This window comes from Hypanus sabinus, chromosome 17 (genome assembly GCF_030144855.1).
Source record: "Hypanus sabinus isolate sHypSab1 chromosome 17, sHypSab1.hap1, whole genome shotgun sequence".
Classification (NCBI taxonomy): domain Eukaryota; kingdom Metazoa; phylum Chordata; class Chondrichthyes; order Myliobatiformes; family Dasyatidae; genus Hypanus; species Hypanus sabinus.
Window position 1 is genome coordinate 24,818,395 of NC_082722.1, and position 18,814 is coordinate 24,837,208.

Genomic DNA, 18,814 nt, shown 5'->3' on the forward strand with positions numbered 1-18,814 from the left:
GCTTACTGGCCTATAATTTCCTGGTTTATTCTTGGAGTCTTTTTTAAACAATGAAACAACATTAGGTAACCTCCATTCCTCCAGCACCTCTCCCATGGCCAAGGCCATTTTAAGAGATCTCTGTTAGGGCCCCTGCAATTTCTGTACTTAACCCCACAGGGTCAGGCCGTGTTGAATTATCCACCCTAATTTGCCTCAAGAAAGTAAACATCTGTAATCTGTATAGGGTCCATGACCGCACTGCTGCTTTGTCTATAGACTCTGTGTCTGTCTCCTGAGTAAATATGGACATAAAAAATCCATTTATGATCTCCCCCATCTCGTTTGCCTCCAAATGTAGATTATCACTCTGATCTTCCAGAGGACCAATTTTGTCCCTTTCTATCCTTTTGCTTTTAATATATTTGTAGGAGCCCTAATGATTCACCTTTACCTTCTCTGTGAAAGCAACCTCATGCCTCCTTTTAGCCCACCTGATTTCCTCAAGTATTCTCTTGCATTTCTTATACAGGTTTCCCCTGCTATCTGAAGGTAGAGCGTTCCTATGAAATCCAGAATGTAATCCAGAATGTTGTAAAGTGAAGAAGCAATTACCATTTATTTATACGGAAAAAATTTTTGAGTGTTTGCAAACCCAAATAATAACCTACCAAATCATGCCAAATAACACATAAAACCTAAAATAACAGTAACATATAGTAAAAGCAGGAATGATCTGATAAATACACAGCCTATATAAAGTAGGAATACTTTTCTGCAATCATTGCAGCATTGTCAATCACAGCGAGATTCTCACACAATTGCTTCATGTTCTGTTCCTGGACGTCTTCACTTTCGGGCTGTTCGTTACTGTATTCAGTTTCAATTGTTATCCTTTCCTCTTCATCAGCTCTTCATCTGTCAGTTCTGGTCATGGGATGCCAAAACCTCTTCAACATCATCTTCATCAACTTCCACAAACCCTTAGCCAAACTCACTATATCCTTACTTAGTTCACTACGATCAAAATGCTTTATTATGTCTAGTTTTACGCTAAGTGTAACACCCTTACATGCTCTTTTAGGCTTTTCAAATACCTTAGAACTCATCTTGCTAACAGATGCACAAAATAAATCGACGTAAAGCACAGATGCTCACAGGCACGTGTTTAAGCAATGCCGGGTAGAATGCAGTACCGGGGAGGAGTTTGGCTGCTCAGGTCTTGCTGCCTTTTTTCGTAACAGTAGAAACACCTTCTGTTAGCGAAAATAGGTAACTAATGTAGGTTTCTCGTAACAACGAGGTGTCGTAAAGCGAACGTTCAAAAAACAGGGGACACCTGTACTTCTCAAGTACCTCATTTACTCCAGCATGCCTATCCTGCTATGCACCTCCTTCTTTTTCTTAGCAGTGCTTCAATATCGCTTGAAAACCAAGATTCTCTAAACTGGTTATGGTTGCCTTGTATTGTGACGAGAACGTTCAAGCTGTACTCCCAAAATTTAATTTTTGAAGGCCTCCCATTTACCATAGACACCTTTGCCAGAAAACAAGCTATTCAATGCACCCTTTCAGATCCTTTCTGATACCATCAAATATGGCTTTTCTCCAATTTAGAATCTCAACCCGAGGACCAGAATTATCCTTTTCTATAATTACCTTGAAATTAATGGCATTATGAAATGTTTTCCTACACAAACTCCTGCCCTGTCTTATTCCCTAATAGGCAATTCAGTATTACACTCTGGTTGGGACTTCTGTGTACTGATTAAGAAAACTTACCTGAACGCAGTTAACAAACTCTTTTCCAGCTAGCCTTTTCACTGTATGAGAGCAGTAGGTCATGTCTAACCAATCTTTTAGAGTGTCTGGAGGAAGTTACCAGGAAAATTGATGAAGGCAAATCAGTAGATGTTGTCTAGAAGGACTTTTGCAAGGCATATGACAAGGTTCCACATGGAAGATTGGTCTGGAAGGTTTATTCTCTTGGCATTCAAGAGTAAATCGGATTAAGCATTAGCTTTGTAGGAGAAACCGAAGGGTGGTAGTGGGTGGTCACTTCTCTGACTGGAGGTCTGTGATTAATGAAGTGCGGCAGGGATTGGTGCTGGGTCCATTGGTGTTTGTCATCTATAATCAATAATCTGGATGACAATGTGGCTAACTGGATGAATAAATTTGCATATGACACTAAGATTAGGGGTAGTGAGAAAGATTTTCAGAGCTTGCAGCAGGATCTGGATCAGCTGAAAAACTGCAGATGGAATTTAATGTAGAAAAGTGCTAGGTGTTGCACTTGGCAGGGCCAATCAGTGTAGGTCTTATACAGTGAACAGTAGGGCACTGAGAAGTGCAGTAGATAGAACAAAGGGATCTAGAAAAACAGGTCCATAATTCATTGAAAGTGGTGGCACAGGTAGATAGGGTCATAAAGAAAGCTTTGGGCACATTGGCCTTCATAAATCTGAGTACTGAGTACAGGAGATGGGATGTTATGTTGAAGTTGTATAAGACATTGCTGAGGTTGAATTTAGAGTTGTGTCTTCAGTTTTGATCACCTACCTACAGGAAAGATTAAGTAAGGTTGAAAGGATACAGAGAAAATGTACAAAGATGTGCATTTGGAGGACCTGAGTTATAAGGAGAGATTGAATAGGTTAGGACTTTACTCCTTGGAACATAGAAGATTGAGGGGAGATTTGACAGAAGTAAGCAAAATTATGAAGGGAATAGATAGGGTAAATACAAGCAGACTTTTCCTACTGAGGTTGGTGGGACTGCAATCAGAGGTCATGGGTTAAGTGTGTGTAACACTTACCCAAAAGGCTGGTATATGTCTAGGGGAAACGGAGTCCCAGCCACTCACCAACCCACCTCCTGTACACGCAGGTGCTGTGAGAATCAAGTTTATGCCTCGCACCCGCCAACAGTATCAAATCCACAACAAATACCGTTATGAAATACACTTTAAAGAGTTTACTAAAATTAAAAGAGTAGTAGGCAATACTATATATATCTAAGGAAAAAAACAAAAGGTGCCAACTTATCAAAGTTCAGTCTGTTTAGTGCACTCGTTGGAGCTCAATCAACGAACCAATCGACCCATCCGGCCGTCTCACCTGGGACCACCCCGGTGGTCTTACGAGCAGTCCAGCACACGTCCACCTTCCTCGGCGTCTTCCTCGGCCTCTCCCTCCCACCAAAAACCCGCGAAAACCCCTCCCCCAAGTTCCCAGCATCACAAGACACAATAACATTCCCCATTGATTAACAAATGAATACAATTACCATACCAGCCATTCTAAAGTGAAACAACAGCGAGAGACACACTTATCTGACAAAGAAGCATTCCTGTTCGTAACAAACCAAAGAAGCCATTTTGAGTAACATACACAGGACATTGTACATGTGAAAGGTGAAAATCTTAAGGGCAACATGAGGGGTAACTTCTTCACTCAGACGGTCACAAGAGTGTGGAATGAGCTGCCAGCGCAAATGGTCTATGTGAGCTTGATTTCAATGTTTAAGAGAGGTTTGGATAGGTATATGGATGGGAGGGATAGGGAGCACTATGGTCCACCTGCAGGTCAATGGGACAAGGCAATTTAAATGTCTCGGCATGTACTAGATGGACCAAAGGGCCTGTTTCTGTGTTGTACTTCTCTATGACTGAGTCCCATACAATATGTGGAATGTTAAAATCACCTATCACAATCTTAGATTTATTGCAACAGTTTGCATTCTCTCTACAAATTTGCTCCTCTAAATCCCGCAGACTGCTGGGTGATTTACAGTATATCCCATTAACATGGTCATACCTTTCTACTCCTCGGTTCTACCCATAAAGCCTCACTAGATGAGGCCTCCAGTCAGTCCTGACTGAGCACTGTCTTGACATTTTCCCTGACTCTTAATGCCACCCCTTCTCCTTTAATCCTTCCCACTCTATCATGTCTAACACAACAGAACCCTGGAACATTAAGATGCCAGTTCTGCCCTCCTGCAACCATGTTTCACTAATGACTACAATGTCATAACTCCATGTCCTGATCAATGCCCTAAGCTCATCTGCCTTTCCAACAATACTCCTTGCTTTGACATTAATGAAGCTCAGAACATTATTACCACCATGCTCAATCTTTTGATTCCTGACTTTGTATGTAGGAATACAGTATCTTTATCCACAACCACTCCACTATCTGTTCTGGCCCCCTTCAGTTCAGGTGCAAACTATTTCTTCCAAACAGGTCCCATCTTCCCTAGAAGACAGCACACTGCTCCAAATATCTGAAACACTCCTTTCTGCACCATCTTCGTAGCCATGTATTAAACTGTATGGTTTCTGTTCTCACTAACATGTGGCATGGGTAGCAATTCTGAGATAACAACTCTGGAAATCCTGTCCTTTAACTTAGCACCAAACTCCCTGAACTCACTTTGCAGGACCTCATTGCTCCTCCTACCCATGTCATTGGTACCAATATGGACCACGGCCTCTGGCTGCTTACCCTCTCACTTTAAGAATGCTGTGGTTTCAATCAGAGATGTCTCTGACCCCAACACCCAGGAGGCAACATACCTCCTGGGAATCTCCAAGTTATCTACAGAATCCCCTTTCTGTTCCCCTAACTAATGAATCCACTTTCACTAAAGCTTGTCTCTCTTTTCCCCTGCTCTTCTGAGCCACAGAACCAAACTTAATGTCAGAGACCTTATCAATGTGGCTTTTCTCTGCTAAGTCATCCACCCCCAACCATACCTGTTGTTGAAGTGAACGACTACAGGGGTACTCTGCACTATCTGCTTATCCCCCTATCCCCTCCTGACAATCACCCATTTATCTGTGTCCTGCACCTTGGGTGCACTATCTTCCTGTATGTCCCATCTATCAGCCCCTCACCCTCCCAAACGATACAGTGTTCATCCAGTGCCAGCTCCAACTCCTGAACACAGTTCATTAGAAGCTGCAGCATTAATCATTGTCATATGAGTGGTTGGCTTATTTACCGGTCGAATGACACTTCCACTGTGTCAGTCCTTAATTGGTCCATCCAAAGGATGCGGTAGCTCTTTCCCATTGGTCACCTTGTGTGTCACAGCACCGGTTTCCAGTTCTGGGTGCCTCGGGGGTATAAGAATAGCAGGTGCGAGAGACTCCATCTCTTTCCTTTGACTCTAGGGCTCGCTTCAGGCTGAAGTTGCAGCCAGCACTGAAGAACCACTGGGAAAGAGCACTGTGGACACAGATTGTCCCTCTGTGTATATTTAGTTGAGTACTCATTTATAGCATGCTTAGTTCTGCAGTTTTCTAACTTGGGGAAATTTAATGTGTTAGCTGTTAATTTAAACAGGTTAAAAAGGGTATATTTAGTATTATAGTCCTAAACTGGGCATCTAGCTGAACAAGCGCATGTCTACAAGCACTTGTTTAGCTAGATGCCCAGTTTAATGTTTTACCGTTCATTTATAAGTAAATTGTTAATGTGCTCACTTGCAGTCTGTATCTTCTGTTTCACTCAATGGATCCGCATGATCTATTTCCACAATACAGTCCTCAGGGACACTGGATGTCTACCTGCCTTCCCACATACTGCAAGAAGAGCGCTGTCCTGCCTGGCATCCCCACTGTTCTAAATAAGCTATAAGCTATAAAAAATAAAGAAAGGATAAATAACAAAAAAAAAATGTCTACAGCCATGCCTCTCCTCATCAAAGCCTCGATGAGGCAAAGTCTCAACTCCCCACTCTAACACTGACCCACTTACACAGTGGCCTCTCCACTTAAACTTAACTTCTTTTTATTCGATCTTGCCAAGTGCATAATTGTGAACAATCCAATATTTCTCCGGGAAAAGTGAAATGCAAAGTGTACCAACTGCGCCTGCTCACTTCTTTTAAACACTCTTTCCCTCTACACAATCCAATGTCTCCTTGCTCTCCAACTAATTTCTTTCTCCAGTACTTGCTTCTTCTCACTAATTAGATTCTTGCTTAACACTTCTCATTGCTTTGGAAAATGCTATATTAAAAGGTATAAAATAAATAATGAGCAAAATTTAGAGATCAGTTATCATTTGCTGCATTAATAAAAACGACTCAAATTTAAAATTTTACATTGGGAACCAGCTCCATAAAATTCACTGCACTTAGTCAGTTTGATGGAAAGGACATGCCATTTAAATTTACCAAAGCCAAGGTATATTGTAAGAAGCCCAAATAATTAAAAATGCTCATTATCTACTTTAATTTTTAAAAATCAGTTGAGTTCTTAGAATACGTGCACTAAAAACAAGCTATTGTGAAATCACTCACTCCTGCATCCTGGAATACCATGCAAGATCAGACCAGTTTTTGTCTGCAGTTTACTTTGTTAGCTGATTATCAAATATGTCTTTGCCAAATTATTTTATCAGCCATCTTCAAAAGTAATCTGCAGAGCTGGATATCATAAAGACTTAATAATCAGACATAACAAATAGCAGTCATTGGATCAGAAGTTCAATTTCACATCAGGCACAATACAAATACTATAAATAATTTATTTCAACAACTAGCAGTTGCTGGGAGTGTGGGGAGCAAATAAAATCTTTCAAACCAGACCTCTGTATTTTAAATTTGTATGTAAAGAGAAAATTGTCACCTGAATAATCAAACTAATGCTTGAACTACTCAGTAGAATGGTCATTGTTGGTCATTTTACAATGCAATTCTTAAGAGTATGGTATCACACTATATGCCTAAGTTCTGAATATAATGCACTAGATTGGGTGAACAGAGAGGTACATATCTGGTAACAGTACACTCTGTGGCCACTTTATTAGGTACACCTGTACACATGCTCGTTAATGTAAATATCTAATTAGCCAATCATGTGGCAGCAACTCAATGTATAAAAGAATGCAGACATCGTCAAGAGGTTCAGTTGTTGTTCAGAACAAATATCAAAATGAGGAAGAAGTATGATCTAAGTGACTTTGACCATGGAATGATTGTTGGTGCCAATTGAGGTGGTTTGAGTATCTCAGAAACTGCTGATCTCCTGGGATTTTGACACACAGCAGTCTCTAGAGTTTACAGAGTATGGTGTGAAAAACAAAAAAACATGCAGTGAGCAGCAGTTGTGTGTGTGAAAACACCTTGTTAATAAGATGTCGGGGATAATGGTCAGACTGGTTCAAGCTGGCAAGAAGGCAAGAGCAAGTGGCAGATGGAGTTCAACCCGGAGAAGTGTGAGGTGGTACACTTTGGAAGGACAAACTCCAAGGCAGAGTACAAAGTAAATGGCAGGATACTTGGTAGTGTGGAGGAGCAGAGAGATCTGGGGGTACATGTCCATAGATCCCTGAAAGTTGCCTCACAGGTAGATAGGGTAGTTAAGAAAGCTTATGGGGTGTTAGCTTTCATAAGTCAAAGGATAGAATTTAAGAGTCGCGAGGTAATAATGCAGCTCTATAAACCCCTGGTTAGGCCACACTTGGAGTACTCTGCCCATTTCTGGTCACCTCACTATAGAAAGGATGTGGAAGCATTGTAAAGGGTACAGAGGAGATTTACCAGGATGCTGCCTGGTTTAGACAGTAGGGATTATGATCAGAGATTAAGGGAGCTAGGGCTTTACTCTTTGGAGAGAAGGAGGATGAGAGGAGACATGATAGAGGTATACAAGATATTAAGAGGAATAGATAGAGTGGACAGCCAGTGCCTCTTCCCCAGGGCACCACTGCTGAATACAAGAGGACATGGCTTTAAGGTAAGGGGTTGGAAGTTCAAGGAGGATATTTGAGGAAGGTTTTTTACTCAGATAGTGGTTGGTGCATGGAATGCACTGCCCGAGTCTGTAGTGGAGGCAGATACACTAGTGAAATTTAAGAGGCAGGTATATGGAAGAATTTAAGGTGGGGGAATATATGGGAGGCAGTGTTTAAGGGTCGGCACAACATTGTGGGCCAAAGGGCCTGTACTGTGCTGTACTATTCTATGTTCTATATAACTCATATAACCACAGGTTACAACAATGGTGTACAGAGAGTACCTCTGCATGCACAACTCTTCGAACCTTGAAGTGGATAAGCTACAGCTGCAGATGAGCATATACACTCACTGGTCTCTTTATCAGGTACAAAAAGTAACTAATAGAAATGGTCACTGAGTCTATCACAGTGCTGCTCATATCTTCACTCTGAACTGCTCTAAGCATTGCCATGAATTTCCTTCATTGTCAGAACAGCAAGAAAAGTGAAGCTGTGAAACACAAGTCTATTCATTCAACTGGAGGCCAAAACATTGATAACAAAAGTCAATAACTTAATGGGAAATAGTCTATAGACTCAGGTCACAATAATCAAAGAAGCTGGATTGAAATGAATTAGAGTTTCTTATCTGTTGGTAAGAGTAATGCATTTCCAAAATTCTTGTAAAGAGTCTAGTTCTCAGCAAAATGTGTCTGTTTCTTAAACCAGCATTTCCAAAGTTAAGAGCACAGGAGCAAATTCAGACAACTTCAAGAATTTGTTAATAATACCAGGAGAAATGTTTTACAGGGGATTGGTTTCCAGATTAAACAAGAGGTCAAAAGCAGGATATTGTTTTAAAACCTAGTATGCTCACTGTGAAATTATATTTTCCCCTGCAAAATTTCTTAATTGCGGTAACTTCTTTACAAGAATGTAAACCCAAGTTCCATCAGCTTTTATTCTCGCATCATACTTCCATTCCCACTCCCCACATCTCCCTCCACCCCCCCCCCCCCCCACCAACCCAGGGATCAGGATCTCCTCTGAACCAGCCTCAGCGTTGGGAAAGCAAAACACAGGACAAGACATTTGCTCAGCTGTGGACTGCACTGTGGGAAGGAATTTCCAAACTATTACATGAGCATATTTTTCATTAATGAACTAAAGAAGAAATTCCCTTCCTGATGGAGAGAGAGAAGTGTTGCCAGTTGGATATGGATCAAGAGGAACATCTTATAAGGATGATTTTGGACAGTTGCCATAGTCACACATACTCTCAAGGGCTGATATACGACTTTTTAAGCAGGGTAAATTTATATTCTATTTACTCTTTCAATCAACATGGAAACTGAAAATTTAAATCTGTTTCACAGCAGAAAGTAAGCATTTTTCCCTCCTGTAATTCTGTCTTTGTCATCAAACTGTTAATGTTAACAATGTTCCAGGTTTTGAGCTGCTTTATTAAGTGCTGGAACAAGTTAATTCAAACAGAATGGACACTAATTACAATGAAGCAACAACCCTAGTTGACATAAAGATTTGCAAGAGCATTGATTGCTCTGAGAAGATTACACTTACTGCCAAAGGAACAAGTAGTACACAGATCACGACATAAACTGAAGAGTTGGATGACATGAAGAGTGGTATTTAGAGGTATTAAGATATGGAGAAAAGGAACAAGTTATGTTTCAGGTAAATGATCTTTCAACGCAACTTCAATACAACGAATAGTGACTGTCTCAATGAAAACAACACTGGTCACAGGTGTAACATCGTAGTTGGCATCTCCAACAAAAAAAGGGGGGTGGGGGGGAAGCAACACAAATTATTTTGTCTGCCTCTCAGGTCACAAAACCGCTGCATAACACAGCTGCCTTCAAAGCAACACTTAAGAGTTTAATCAAAAGTAATAACCAGAAATGAATGTCTTTAATAATAATTGAAATAGCAACTGTTTGTGAAGAGGATTTAGCTCATTGTCTCTTCTATTCCTTTAAAATTAGTTACTTCTACTTTTTTACCTTTGCACCTGGTTTCAGATCCAATTTAACAATCAGAATAGATTTCTTCTTTAATAAATGCAAAACCAAAAATAATTAAGTGACATGGATAAACAAAGGACACAAAATGGAAAAAAATATGAGCAGATTCCTCAATGTAACAGCACCTCTTGTGTCAATGTGACAATCAGCAAATTGTGAAGTTTTTGCTCCACACCCTTTTACATATTCTTCACAAGGTCAGGTACACAAAAACATCTCAGAACATGGTGCTGTACCTTCAGGATCGTCAGGCTTTCGAACCTTTTCCCATTCTTCCTGTCTCACTTTGCGCCTTTCCTCTAATTCAGCCTCAGTTACAAACCGCTTCTTTATGTGGCCATCTTCAGTTCCACTAGCCATTCTTCAATGAAAAGACTGCAAAACAATTAAATAAATTTGACAGTTACTGCTGTCCATTTAATTTGCCAACACAAAGCACTAAAAAAATTGAACACTGACCTCACCTAAAAACTATCATTGTGTTAAAAGTTTCCAAACCCACTGATTTAATTCTCCAACACAGAATTCAAGACTGGGCACTCAAAGAGTGAACACATGCATCTTGCCCCTCCCATTTCAGTCCTGAAGAAGGGTCCTGGCCCAAGATGCTGCCTGTTTGTTCTTTTCCATAGATGCTGCCTGACCCGAGTTCCTACAGTACTTCTTGTGTGTTGCAAAGCATCCAGATTGTGTTTTCAGTCAGATGCTCTTTCCACATTGAAATAGATCGTTTTCCTCCACCTTGTGTGCAAGAACTCCATTCCTACCAATACCTTGGCAAAGATGTCCTTTGCCCTTCTAATCCCACTGTAATATTCAAATATGCATTGACAACTATTTGTACTTTGAAACTATCATATTATTTTTAACAGCAATTTAGTGGAACTTTAGGATGTGCAATGAAGACAGCCACAGAAGCTGGCTGAAAGTTATGTTAAATTAAATAAATATGTGAAGACAGTTAAGGCCAAAGGCATGCAAAAGAAAATTATTGAGCAAGTCCTATTGTCAACTGAAAAAAATTTTTTAAAAATTTACTCTTTATATTTTACCACTCAAATATTATAAATAATAAAACTAAGAAAATAAACACATACCAATCCTCAGAGGGATCAGAAGTGGAGAGAGTGAGCAGCTTCAAGTTCCTGGGTGTCAAGATCTCTGAGGATCTACCCAGGTCCCAACATATTGATGTAGTCATAAAGAAGGCAAGACTGCGGCTATACTTTATTAGGAGTTTGAAACAATTCGTCATGTCAGCAAATATGCTCAAAAACTTCGATAGTTATACCATGGAGAGCATTCTGACAGACTGCATCACTGTCTGGTATGGAGGGGCTACTGAACAGGTCCAAAAGAAGCTGCAGAAGGTTGTAAATCTAGTCAGCTCCATTTTGGGCACTGGTCTACAAAGTACCCAGGACATCTTTAGAGGCAGCCTCCATTATTAAGGACCTCCAGCACCCAGGGCATGAACTTTTCTCACTGTTACCATCAGGTAGGAGATGCAGAAGCCTGAAGGCACACACTCAGCGATTCAGGAAAAGCTTCTTCCCCTCTGCCATCTGATTCCTAAATGGACTTTGAAGCTTTGGACAATACCACACTGTTTTCAATATACAGTAATCCTGTTTTTGCTCATTTAAAATAATCTATTCAATATATGTAATTGATTTACTTGTTTACTTATTATGTTTTATTTTATTTTTTTCTCTCTCTCTGCTAGATTGTGTATTGCATTGAACTGCTGCTGCTAAGTTAACAAATTTCACGTAACATGCCGGTGATAAAAAACCTGATTCTGATTCTAATCTGAGGAAATAACCATCTTCTGTTGGGGAAACCACAACTGGTAGGTGGCTCCTTTCATTCATCATTAATTAATGAACGGACCATTCAATTGAATAGGAAATTAAGACCAAAGGATGAAGTTGTGACTGAAAAAAAATCAGGTAGTTGCCATTTGATGAAAGGAATACCTTCAGGAAAAAGATTAACTTTAATTCCCATCCTCTCCACCAAACTACTTTACTTCTATTGATTCTCATTATCAGGTGACAAAGGTAGAAATCTGCAAATATAAATTGAAATTCTCTTGTATTCATTTCCACTCTAAAGGTCTGCTGCATTATTCAAATTCTGTATCTTGAATGTCAATACTGAATTCATTACCTTCACAGATTACATGTACTCATCTATTTCTAGCATATAGAGTCCCTGCCTTAAAAAAAGTTTCAATTATCAATGTTTATAATAAAGAATGACAGAGTAAATAAAAACTACATTTTGGACAAGTAGAGCCATGTTCAAACTCAAAGGAATCCACAGAGTGACAACCCAGAAATGCACAAGTAAATTAAACGTTATAGCAAGAAGATGCTTCAAAATCAGAATTAGGTTTAATAATACTGCCAAGTGTTGTGAAAATTGTTGTTTTATGGTAACAGCACAATAATAAAAAACTATAATTTGCAATAAGAACTATATATTTAAATTAATTAGGTAGTGTGAGAGCAAAATAGGGAAAAAAAGTAAGGTAGTGTACATGAGTTCATTGCCCATTCAGTAATCTGATGACAGAGGAGAAGAAGCTGTTCTGAAAACATTGAGTCTTCAGGCTCCTGTACGTTCTCCTTACGGTTGCAATGTGAAGAGGACATTCCTGGGTAATGGGGGACCTTAATATCGCCTTTTTGGGGCATCTCCTTTTGAAGATGTCCTCAATGCGGGCAGGTTAGTGCCCATGATGGGGATGATCAAGCTTATAATTTTCTGCAGCTTTTTTCCTATCTTGTACAGTTGCCCTCCACACCACATGGTGATGCAATGTTAAAATGCTCTACACAGTACAGCTGCAGAAATTTGCAAGAGTCTCTGGTGACAAACCAAGTCTCCTTAAACTCCAAATTAAATATAGCTGTTGTCGTGCTTTCTTTGTAATTGCATCAATATGTTCGGCCAAGGATTGATCTTCAGAGATGTTGATATCCAGAAGCTTCAACTGCTCACCCTTTCCACATGAAGACTGGTGAATGTTCCCTTGACTTCCTGTTCCTGAAGCCCACCATCAGCCCCTTAGTCTGAGTGACATTGAGTGCAAGGTTGTTGTTGCAAGACCATTAACCAGCTGATCTATCTCATTGGTCAGCACCTGAAATTCCACCAACAATAGTTGTGTCGTCAGCAAATTTTTAGTTGGCACTGAAACTCTACCTAGCCACACAGCCATGAGTGTACAGAGAGTAGAGCAGTGGGTTAAGCACACATTCTTGAGATGGGCCAGTGCTGATAGTCAGTGAGGCAAAGATGTTATTTCCTATCTGCACTAACTGTGGTCTCCTGGTGAAGAAGTCAAGGAACTCGTTGCAGAGGGAGGTACAGAATTTTCCCCAATGCCAGCGTGTTTTCTATCAAAAAACAGACAGAATGTCTAATTAGCAAACACGAGGAAATCTGCAGATGCTGGAAATTCAAACACACACAAAATGCTGGTGGAACACAGCAGGCCAAGCAGCATCTATAGGGAGAAGCACTGTCCTAGCACTGAAGCACTGACCCAGTCCTGATGAAGGGTCTCGGCCCAAAACGTCGACGGTGCTTCTCCCTATAGATGCTGCCTGGCCTGCTGTGTTCCACCAGCATTTTGTGTGAGTTGTCAGAATGTCTAATTATTCAGCTGGAAGACACATTATTTTGCTTTCATAAATATTGGCTAATTCAAAGACCTTTCCCACATTATGAACTTGGCCATACTATGATTCCATTATATCATTATTGATCCCGCCAATATCCATTCAGCTCTCTCCTCTACGTTCACTGACCAAAATTAGTGAATTCTCAAACTCATTTCCAAATCTCTCAATGGCCTCCCCAACCTCAGACTCCAAACCCTCCGATTTCTCTACACTCTGTGGTCTAGGCTCTTCAACAAAAAACAATGTTTGTCACTTTCTAAATGTACCTTTAACTAACTGGAACTAAGCCCTAGAATCTCCTCTCTAAATCTCACCACCTCTCAACTTCTTATTCAGAAGCCAACTTTGCCGGCTTCTGCTCTCATACCTTATAATGGTCCATTTGTATTTGATAATGCTGGTTATCACTTGTGACATCTTGTGTTAAAGGCACCATACATAAAATGAAATTTATTATCCATCAAACTATTTTATAACATGTGCTCCCTTGCTCCCACAGAATGAGTCATTTTGTTACAATAACATCTCTCTGACAGATAAGGGCCCATTATATTGAATTAGTTTTTATTCCATTTCCTTCTAATTGCAAATTGAATTTTGTGGTTAATTTTATTTACTTTTTTTTAAAAAGAGCTTAAAGTTGTTAAAACACACTTGTGTCCTTCTCTCTGTTAGGCATCTTTGGTGTTCCTTGTGAATAAATGCAAATGATTCACAAGAGGGTTGTCTGTGCTTATTAGGCACTTGATGACTACAGTAGGAACATGGTGACTACATACAATCTCATTTTGTGAGCCAAGCAGAATAATCTCAAAATTAATGCAATTATAAAAGACAAGCCAGAGGTAACACATGCTAACCAAATAAATCATCCTGTATGTTTTGCTCACTCAGAATTGAATGATGTACAATATTAAAAAGATGTTAAAATATATGAGTAGAAATTACACAAATTTAAGTTTTCTCATGACAAGTACCTCCAGGGCATATCGTGTATGCTTCATCATTTCAGTGGGCGTCCAATTTTTTTCATTTTACAAAATGAATGAGAAAACTAATACCTAAACAGTAAAAAAGACATTATATTCCACTAACGGAACCCATAATTTCACAATAATGAAATATTCTCAAGCATTTAAATTCTACAGACAAAATGGCGACCACTCAAACAACAACTCCAGCATACAAAATACATGATGTTAAAGAGGAGCTAATTACCAACAAGTCACATTGCAACACTGTGCAGAGTAAGAGAATCCACAGGACAGATATACTCCATCTATTGAAAAGCAATAATGCCTATAAAGGAAAAGCTTGGTACTTCACAGAATAACTCATTTAGAGTGAAGTGCAGATAAATAAAATATTTAAAAATTCTATGTTAGTCACTGTATTCCAAGCATATCATGACAATCCCCAGAGTTTCAGCGATGCCACCTAAGCTTGGAGCCAAAGGTTTGTATCCATGACGTGGTGAATCTCCTTATGTCATCAAAAGTTTAAGAAAACAAAGTGTGAAGTTGTGAACACTCACAGCGAACATGAACACACATCAATTCTTCCAACTTTTGGCTACATCTAGAAATTAGCACCTGATCATTATAATAAGCAACAGTGCAAAGCTGCACTAATTTTGAACGTATAAAAAAGGCAAGTTTAGAAGTCGAACTTTTACCTAACTCTGAACTGAATAGACAAATGATTAAAGACCACTCTAGGAGTAAAACTATGAAACCCAACCTTCATAAGACAATCAAGCAAGTCACAGAATAAACACTTACTAAACATTATACATCAAATCATGATTAACTTGATCCACCCCTCCGGATCTCTTAAATTACTCAGTATTGTACATGACCAAAGGTGACCATTCACCCCATCCCAGACAGGTTAAAAGATGCGAAGAGTATTTCACCACTCTTATTGATCTGCTTAAAACTAACATTCCTTGCCTCTGCCGACTTCCTGGTGACCAGCTCCACTCATGCATCACTCCACATGCAAACCCAACAAATTAACCAAGCCTTGACATTTTTTCTACCAATTCTGAATCAAAGCCTCCTAAAACCACAGTTCTCTGGTGATACTGAAAAACTGAAACTGCAATTAGTTCATTCTTTTCTTCAATTTAAATACATCAAGAATGCGGTTTCAAAAATACATTAAATCCATGATAAATATTATCAATAACTCTGGTTTTCCCTCTTTGCTTATGCCCAATCACATTGGATTAATTCAGTGTGGTTTTCCATACTTTCAGAACTTGTGGTGCACCATACTTGCTGCAAGTTAAATTTCTACTGGGTCCTTTGAGCTACAAAATCCTTAATCTTTGCCACTGCAAAGTGTGTTGCTATTTAAAATGATTTCCAACGAGACCTCAAGATATCAATACAGTTGTGGGGAAATGCTGGGAACATAAAACTACACAGCTTCTTGTTTTTATCAACCTAATTAAAGGCTTCTTCAGTCATATGCAGTGAAGGCTTCTTTCACAATTCTCACAACACTCAGTGATTCAGGAACAGCTTCTTCCCCTCTGCTATATGATTCCTAAGTGGACATTGAGCCCATAAACTCTGCCTCACCTTTTTAAAAAAATATTATTTCTGTTAACCACTATTTTTAACCTAATTGCTTAAATAAACATATATACACTTACTGCAATTGATTTACTTATTTATTAAAACAACAACACACACAAACTGTTGATGGAACACAGCAGGCCAGGCAGCATCTATAGGGAGAATCACTGGAGACGTTTCGGGCCAAGACCCTTCGTCAGGACTAACCGAAAGGAAAGATAGTAAGAGATTTGAAAGTGGGGGGTGGGGGGAGGGGGAAATGCAAAATGATAGGAGAAGACCGGAGGGGGTGGGATGAAGCTGAGCTGGAAAGGTGATACATAGCTGGAGAAGGGAAAGGATCATGGGACGGGAGGCCTCAGGAGAAAGAAAGGAGGGGGGGAGTACCAGAGGGAAATGGAGAACAGGCAAACAACTAAATATGTCAGGGATGGGGTAAGAAGGGGAGGAGGGGAATTAACGGAAGTTAGAGAAGTCAATGTTCATGCCATCAGGTTGGAGGCTACCCAGCCAGTATATAAGGTGTTGTTCCTCCAACCTGAGTTTGGATTCATTTTGACAATAAAGGAGGCCATGGATAGACATATCAGAACGGGAATGGGACGTGAAATTAAAATGTGTGGCCACTGAGAGATCCTGCTTTCTCTGGCAGACAGAGCGTCAGTGTTCAGCGAAATGGTCTCCCAGTCTGCGTCGGGTCTCACCAATATATAAAAGGCCACACCGGGAGCACCGGATGCAGTATATCACACCAGCCAACTCACAGGTGAAGTGTTGCCTCACCTGGAAGGACTGTCTGGAGCTCTGAATGGTGGTGAGGGAGGAAGTGTAATGGCAGGTGTAGCACTTGTTCCGTTTACAAGGAAAAGTGCCAGGAGGGAGATCGGTGGGAAGGGATGGGGGGGGGGGGGGATGAGTGGACAAGGGAGTCGCGTAGCGAGCGATCCCTGTGAAAAGCAGAAAGGGGGGTGGGAGGGAAAAATGAGCTTGGTAGTGGGATCCTGTTGGAGGTGGTGGAAGTTACAGAGAATTATACGTTGGACTTCTTACTTCTTGGACCTCCCCTTCTTACCCCATCCCTGACATATTTAGTTGTTTGCCTGTTCTCCCCCCCCCCCCTCCTTTCTTTCTCCTGAGGCCTCCCACCCCATGATCCTTACCCTTCTCCAGCTCTGTATCACTTTCACCAATCACCTTTCTAGCTGTTAGCTTCATCCCACCCCGGTCTTCTATCATTTTGCATTTCCCCCTCCCCCCACTACTTTCAAATCTCTTACCATCTTTCCTTTCGGTTAGTCCTGACGAAGGGTCTCGGCCCGAAACGTCGACAGCGCTTCTCACTATAGATGCTGCCTGGCCTGCTGTGTTCGACCAGCATTTCGTGTGTGGTGTTGTTTGAATTTCCAGCATCTGCAGATTTCCTCGTGTTTACTTACTTATTAAGTTTTTTTTTTCTATATTATTATGTATTGCATTGTACTGACGCTAAATTAACAGATTTCGTGAAGAATGCCGTTGATAATAAACCTGATTCTGATTCAGTATCTTCATTTCCACTCTCCAACAAATTTTCACCAATAGCACCAAAATGATGCAATTCCACACATGCTCAACTGGGAGGCTCATCCTAAACTAAAATCTCATGTTTTAATCTGAGATACACTTCGGACAGACTTTGAAATGTACAAGTCTGATACCCAATTCCAGATCAAGAGCTTTGCTCAAGCAAACGACAAACTTGTCCCTTCAGTAGCTGGTGGGGGGGTGGGGCGCAGTCAGGGAGAATACCAGAGTCATCTCCGGTGATTGTAAATACTGTACCCAAATTCATACCCTTGTACTCAACCTTCACCAACCACAGCAGTGACAATGAAATTAGCATCAGCATTGCTGAGATGAGAAGTACCAACCTAAAGTCAAACATAAAGCTCTATACTTATTATTCCACAACATGGAGAAGTAACACTGACAATTAATAGAAAACTATTTTGATTGCCTACTTCCTTAAGTATGGCCTCTATTATGCACTCATTAACTGGTACCATTTCTGAAATGATAAACACAAGGGATTCTGCAATGCTGGAAATCCAGAGTAAAAGAGAATATGGGTGGAACTCAGCAGGTCAGGCAACATCCACAGAAAGGAATAAACAGTCAATATTTCCGGCCAAGACCCTTCATCAGGACTCTGTGCCAAGGTACAGTGAAGTTTTGAAATGAGGCCAAATAGCCACATGATCTGATTTGTTTGTATTTTCTCTTTTGCTTTGCCATCTGGGCATGACTGGCAAGGCCAGCATTTATTGCCCATGATTAACAGCATTTAAAAGTGATGATAAACCACTTCTTGGACCACAGCAGAACTTCTGGTAAAGTTGCCCCCCTAGTCCTATTGATCAAGGACAGCAAAGAGAGTGATAGTTAAAAACAGTATTTCCCAACAAAGATTGTGTGCAACTTGGAATGGAATATTCAGGTGGCAGTTTTATCATGTACCAGAATCTCACCCCCCCCCCCCCCCGACAGAACATGCATGCTTGCAAGGTGCTATCACAGTAGCCAAGGCAAAATACAAAAACAGTGCAATTTAAATATGATTTGTCCTGTGGACATTGTGCAGTAGTGGGGGGGGGGGGGTAATCAAAGCAGTACGAATTGAACAGGATAACATCAAGCTTCCTGAGAGTTGTGGGGGGGAGAAGGGAGATTATTCCATCATCCTGGGCCTAGTTGATTACTCTGAGGTGTCACTTGATACAAAGTTCTTGCACATCAGAATG

At 40.4% G+C, this 18,814-nt stretch overlaps 1 protein-coding gene across 4 annotated transcripts in view; it reads right to left on the reverse strand.

Moving 5' to 3' along the window:
* psme3ip1 (proteasome activator subunit 3 interacting protein 1) overlaps window positions 1-18,814 on the reverse strand; it is a 131,987-nt gene that overhangs the window by 89,876 nt on the left and 23,297 nt on the right. For 3 of the 4 annotated variants that reach the window (XM_059992687.1, XM_059992686.1, XM_059992688.1), the window contains exon 2: window positions 9,991-10,129. In XM_059992687.1, coding sequence (XP_059848670.1) covers window positions 9,991-10,114 — 124 coding nt within the window. In that variant the 5' untranslated portion in view covers window positions 10,115-10,129. Of the gene's footprint in view, window positions 1-9,990; window positions 10,130-14,426; window positions 14,513-18,814 lie in introns of those variants that run through there. The other variant, XM_059992689.1, reaches the window with a different exon arrangement.